The 6,000-nt window shown below is 44.4% G+C and overlaps 1 protein-coding gene across 3 annotated transcripts in view; it reads left to right on the forward strand.

Annotated features, from left to right (window-relative positions):
- Positions 1-3,505, forward strand: part of LOC131497550 (olfactory receptor 1D2) — a 28,441-nt gene extending 24,936 nt beyond the window's left edge. For all 3 annotated transcript variants that reach the window (XM_058703922.1, XM_058703923.1, XM_058703925.1), the window contains one exon: positions 660-3,505. In XM_058703922.1, the coding sequence (XP_058559905.1) occupies positions 668-1,609 (942 nt within the window). In that variant the 5' untranslated portion in view covers positions 660-667 and the 3' untranslated portion in view covers positions 1,610-3,505. The remainder of the gene's footprint in view (positions 1-659) is intronic.
- The last annotated feature ends 2,495 nt before the right edge of the window (positions 3,506-6,000 follow it).

The following is a 6,000-nucleotide window of genomic DNA, read 5'->3' on the forward strand; positions in this document are numbered from 1 at the left end:
TTGTTTGGGGGTTTTGGTGTTGAGTTGTGTAAATTATTTATATATTTTGAATATTAACCCTTTATTACATGTACCACTTACAAATATCTTCTCCCATTCACTAGGCTGACTTTTTGTTTTGTTGATGGTTTCATTTGCTGTGCAAATCTTTTTATTTTGGTGTAGTTCCAGTAGGTTATTTTTGCTTTTGTTTCCCTTGCCTGAGATTTCACTTATACGTAGAGTATAAAAAGCAAAAGAAACAAACAAAAAAAACTCACCAAATAGACTCTTAAATGCAGAGAACAGACTGGTGGCTGCCAGAAGGGAGGTGGGTGTGTGGATGGGTGAAATAGGTGAAGGAGATTAAGAGGTACCAATTTCCAGTTAAAAAATAAGCCGCAGAAATGAAAAGTATAGGATTGGTAATATAGTCGATAAAATTGTAATAATATCATACAGTGACAGATGACTACACTTACTGAGGTGAGTGTTGTATAATGTATAGAATTTTCAAATCCCGTTGTACACCTGAAACTAATATAAATTGCATATCAATTATACTTTGATAATAAATTTTTAAAATTATAAAATTTAATCTAAGACATTTTAATTCTAATAAAATAGTTAATTTTGCTTATATGAATGTTCATATTCATTGGTGCCTATGTTGCGGACAGTTGGGAAAATGCATGGAAGCAACCAGAGTGGAGTCTCCGAGTTCCTGCTCCTGGGGGTCTCGGAGAGTCCTGAGCAGCAGCGGATCCTATTCTGGATGTTCCTGTCCATGTACCTGGTCACAGTGGTGGGAAATGTGCTCATCATCCTGGCCATCAGCTTTGATCCCCGCTTGCACACTCCCATGTACTTCTTCCTGGCCAACCTCTCCCTCACCGACCTCTTCTTCGTCACCAACACAATCCCCAAGATGCTGGTGAGCCTTCAGTCCCAGAACAAAGCCATCTCCTATGCGGGGTGTCTGACGCAGCTCTACTTCCTGGTCTCCTTGGTGGCCCTGGACAACCTCATCCTGGCCACAATGGCATATGACCGCTATGTGGCCATCTGCCGCCCCCTCCATTACACCACGGCCATGAGCCCTGGACTCTGCGTTTTGCTCCTCACCTTGTGTTGGGCACTTTCTGTCCTCTATGGCCTCACCCACACCCTCCTCATGACCGGGGTGACCTTCTGTGGTTCCCGGAAGATCCACTACATCTTCTGTGAGATGTATGTCCTGCTGAGGCTCGCGTGTTCTAACACCCAAGTCAATCACACGATGCTGATTGCCACAGGCTGCTTTATCTTCCTTACCCCCTTAGGATTCATGATCATGTCCTATGTCCGGATTGTCAGAACCATTCTCCAAATACCCTCAGTGACTGGGAAGTACAAAGCCTTCTCCACCTGTGCCTCACATTTGGCTGTGGTCTCCCTCTTCTATGGGACACTTGGTATGGTATATCTGCAGCCCCTCCAAACTTACTCCATGAAGGACTCAGTAGCCACAGTGATGTATGCTGTGGTGACCCCCATGATGAACCCTTTCATCTACAGCCTGAGGAACAAGGACATACATGGGGCTCTGGGAAGACTCCTCCTAGGGAAAGCCTTCCAGAGGTTGACATGAGGTAATTTGGGGCATTGAATTGGAGACTGGGAATTTCCTCTACCATGTGCAAAGCATTATCCTATGGGAGACACAGAAGTGAGTGGGACAAAGCTCCAGCTCAGAATAAGCTCATATATCTGTGATGAAGAAAAGACACCTACATGTAACCCAGAGTTCCCCAGACCTCACCAGCCTTGGCAATAAATAAGGTTATGCTAACATGAATACTAGAATTTTGCAGGATCCTGACCATAGGATCACGGTGCCACCCTCCCAGCCTTTCAAAATATGCCTGGGGAGGGGTGGGTCTCTGATTTTCTCTAGCACACATCCACTCATGGTTCTGAGCTCTGGCCCTCTCTAAGGGGCCTGATGCCTATAAGCCACTTGGAGAAGAAGACTTGTACCACTCTGTGGCAGATGCACTGGGTAGGTTGTCCATTCCCAGCTCTGCTGGCCACAGCTCTTACTGCTTTAGCGCTAACCCATATTCTCTCTGGACACAGACCCTACTGTTCAGGCAAAGCTTGCAGACAAGTGCTTCTCCTCCGCTCTGGGTTGGTTTTCATCTCTTGGGCTTCAAAGCAATAGTTGACTGTGTTTCTCCTGCTTTCCTTTTCCCTGTGGGAAGACCTTAACCTTGGGCAGTCCATCCTGTCCTTTGTTATTGTGGCTCCTCACTCCATTGCCTGTCCCATCTCTCCTGCTTGCTACCACTCTATCCTTCACTCGGAATAAAGCTCCCAGCTTATCAACACATGCATGAACAGGAATGGCGGTGGAGGCAGTAGAAGGCAGGAGAGAACTGTAAGACTCAATCTCTACTTAGGCTCCAGCCATGTAAAATGCAACGAATGGAAACTGAGTAGTAAGTCACTGAACTGTGGCAGTTCCAAAGAAGGAGCAGTCCTTTGCAGATGCATCAGTGGAGCCAGATCAGATTTTGACAGATGGGGAAGTGAATTGATTTGAGGTTCAATTCATTTAACTGATAATGATCGAGTGCCTCTTAGGGGGCTCAAACTGGGTTACAAACATGAACCAGGAGTTCACAATAGACGGGAAGAAGGATATTTTAATGCGATGGCTGATGGCAGTGGTCGTGCTCTGCGTAGGAGGGTTGAGGGGCACGGAGGAGGAAAGCCTAGCTTGGCTTGTTAGTGAGGGAGGATTCAGAGAAGGCTTCCTTAGGGGGTTGACAGCTGGCCTGAGACTTAAGTAATGCCATGTTAAGCGCTACCCAGGGAAAGCGGGACAAAGTAAGATCACTGTGACAGAGGAGGGGAATGGTGTGGATGGGTGTCTTGATATCTGCGCAGCCAGCCAGCACTCTCGTCCCAGCCTTACCTATACCTGTGTGGTCATGGAAGTCACCTCACCTGGCTAAGCCTTGTGTTCTCCTCTTTTCGTTGAGTACGACAGCATCATGTCACTCAGAGGGTAGCCGTGAGGAAAATGAGATAATGTGCAAAAGCCCTTAGAGGAATGCCTGGCCCATAGCCAGGGCAGTTGTTATTAAGCAAGAACAGGTGGACAAAGACAGAGAGGCAGGAAACAGCCCGACAGGTGAGGGGAATGTCCTAGCCGAGTGTCCCGGGTGAACAAGCAGCCGCCAGTGGAAGGGACTTCAAATGGCCTCAAATGCCTTGTAGAGGAGCTTGAAATGAGTCTGCAGACAATGAGGTACCATGGGATGTTTGTTAGTTTTAACTTTTATTGTTTTTATTAAACCAACAATATACACTTCTGGCAGAAATATTAAAATCAAAATAAACCCCAAATAATAACCTGTATTTCTACTGCCCCAAAACAGCTATTTGGTATAAATTCAATTTGGTATAAATTCTAAACTTTGATCTCTGGTAATTATATGTAATCATATTTTTTTCCGAATAAATTCAAATTGTCTTGAAACTTGCTTTTTCACTTAATAATACATTTCTATGTCAGTAAATATTCAGCTGCATTACCACTTACTGCCTACGCAGGCTTTCAGTGGGTGATTTAATGAAGACAGCAGAATTCATTTAACACTGTTGTTCAATATTTAGTTGCTTTCATTTCTCCTCTTGTTTGCAACATGGCAGTAAGTGTCTCGTATGTACCTCTTTGTTCCCTTCTCTGATTGTTTCCTTAGGGGAAATTGGTGAAATGGAATTGCCAGGGCCAAATGCTTTATTGTTCAGAGTCTTTGATCTATTTCCTGAATCACCTTCCACAAAAGTCATAATGACCTGGACTTTCACAAAGAGGGGTCACAAGATCTTGTTTCTATTTTGTTTGTATTTATGGGCCTTGTGGGATCTGGGAAGGAGAGGAAGCACCTGAACTTTTAAGTACAATCTGCAAAAGCAAAAGCAACATTGTGCTCCTTTAGCAACATTGTTCTACAAAAGCAGACAAGGTTCCTGGTGAGTTCAGCTTCTGACCTGTCACTGTCAGCCAAGCTGTGCCCACGAGAAAACAAGCCTCTCTGCCTTTTGACCATCTGACAATCCAGGGGAAGGCACTGGAAGGCAGGCACTGGCCACAAGCAGGCTGCTGCAGTGGGTGCATCACTCCCTGCCTGGTAGGATGGTGTCCCTCAGAAGCCAAAGTTCTGGTCCACAACAAATCACTTTTTTCTTGATCATCCGGAAGGGATGACATCCAGACCATAGGAGTATCTGCCTTGGACACATTTAGCAGGAGGGGGAGGGGCAGCTGGTGCTTCTGTTTTCTTCTTTGCCTCTTCACCCCAATAAAAATATCTTTTATTTAAAATCCTGAGCGTTAATAGTGCTTACTTTGGCCTTTTGAGCTGTGGCCGATTGTGAGAAGCTATTAGTACCACAGGACCTGTAGGCATTTTCCCCACAGTCTAGTTAAAAGGCCTGGGACGTAAACTCTGATTATACAGAAGTTCCCCTTAAGTGTGGTTTCGCTTTCTCTGGTTCCTGGTACCCACGGTCGAAGCAGATGATACTCCTCCTGACCTCAAAAGGTCAATAGTATCCTAATGCTAGGTCACAATGTCTATGTCGTTCACCTCACTTCATTTCCTCGCGTAGGCCTTTTATCATCTTACATCATGGGGGGCGGGGGCAGAGTACAGTTCAATAAGATACTTTGAGCGAAAGACCACATTCACGTAATTTTTGTCACGGTTTATCATTATAATTGTCCTATTTTATTATTACTTATTATAATTGTCCTATTTATTATTGTTGTTAATCTCTTACTGTACTTAATTTATGAATTACACGTTATCATAGATATGTATGTGTAGGGAAAAAACGGTATACAGAAGGTTCAGTACTGATGAAATTATGAAGTGGGCTTTGTGAGTAAATGCTAAGAAAGAATTCTTGAGACGTTTTTGGTGCCAAAAGGTGATTTAATTATAGCAGGGGACAGGACCAATGGGAAGAAAGAGCTGCACCGAGATTGTGAGGAGGGACTGATAATATATTTTTAATCTTGTGGTGGCAGGGAGATAGAGATAAAGTAAGTTTCTAAGGAATTTTAAAGCAAGGCTTTTAGGGCCTTGAGGGGCTAGCTGCTGTTATGATAAGGTTACTTTTAGCCTTTATTTTATTACTATTTAAATTTTTATTAATTTTGAGAGAGAGAAAAAGAGAAAGAGGGAGGGGCAGAGAGAGAGGGAGGCACAGAATCTGAAGCAGGCTCCAGGCTCTGAGCTCCACGGACCATGAGATCATGACCTGAGCCAAAGTTGGGCACTCAACTGACTGAGCTACCGAGGCACTCCTACTTTTAGTCTTTAATAAAACAAAAACGTTAAGGAAGTAAGGCAGCCATGAGTTCCCTGGGAAGGTCACACTCTGCATGTTTCCGGTTTCTATCAGTGGGCTGCAAGCTGTAAGGAGACTGAATTTAAGCTACATTTCTCTTGTCTTTGTGTTCCTCATTGGCCTATTTCCTATTATGTATTACTTCCAGAAGGTACCATGTTGGAAGCCCCATTGAAAAGCTGGAGTGTGTACCATCCTTTGCCCTTTGTCGGGTCTTACCCCCACTTTCCTTCCGCCTCTCTGGCTCCAGACGCCCCATGGGAGCTCTGCTTGTGGCCTCTCAGCCCCCGTCTTGGAATCAGCAAATGGTTTGTCGGGAAAGCAGTGCAATTGTCAGCAACGTCTCTCTGGGATTCCTTGCTTTCCTGTGTTTTGGCCCCTCAGGTTACTTGGTAGATCTTTGATGCCTCTCAGACTTCCAAGGGCAAGGATGTTTATTTCTTTGCTTGACTAAGAGTTTTGACACAAAATCAACAAATCTTTTAGAATTTCTTAAAAAAAAAAAAAAAAAGGAAAAGAGTTTTATTGGAGCCCAAGTGAAGCCTGCTGCCGCCCGGGATACACAATCTTCACAAAGAAGAGTGTGCTTTGGAAAAGGAATGTTTAATCCAGGGT

The sequence above is a fragment of the Neofelis nebulosa genome, chromosome 16 (assembly GCF_028018385.1).
Source record: "Neofelis nebulosa isolate mNeoNeb1 chromosome 16, mNeoNeb1.pri, whole genome shotgun sequence".
In the NCBI taxonomy this organism is placed as follows: Eukaryota; Metazoa; Chordata; class Mammalia; order Carnivora; family Felidae; genus Neofelis; species Neofelis nebulosa.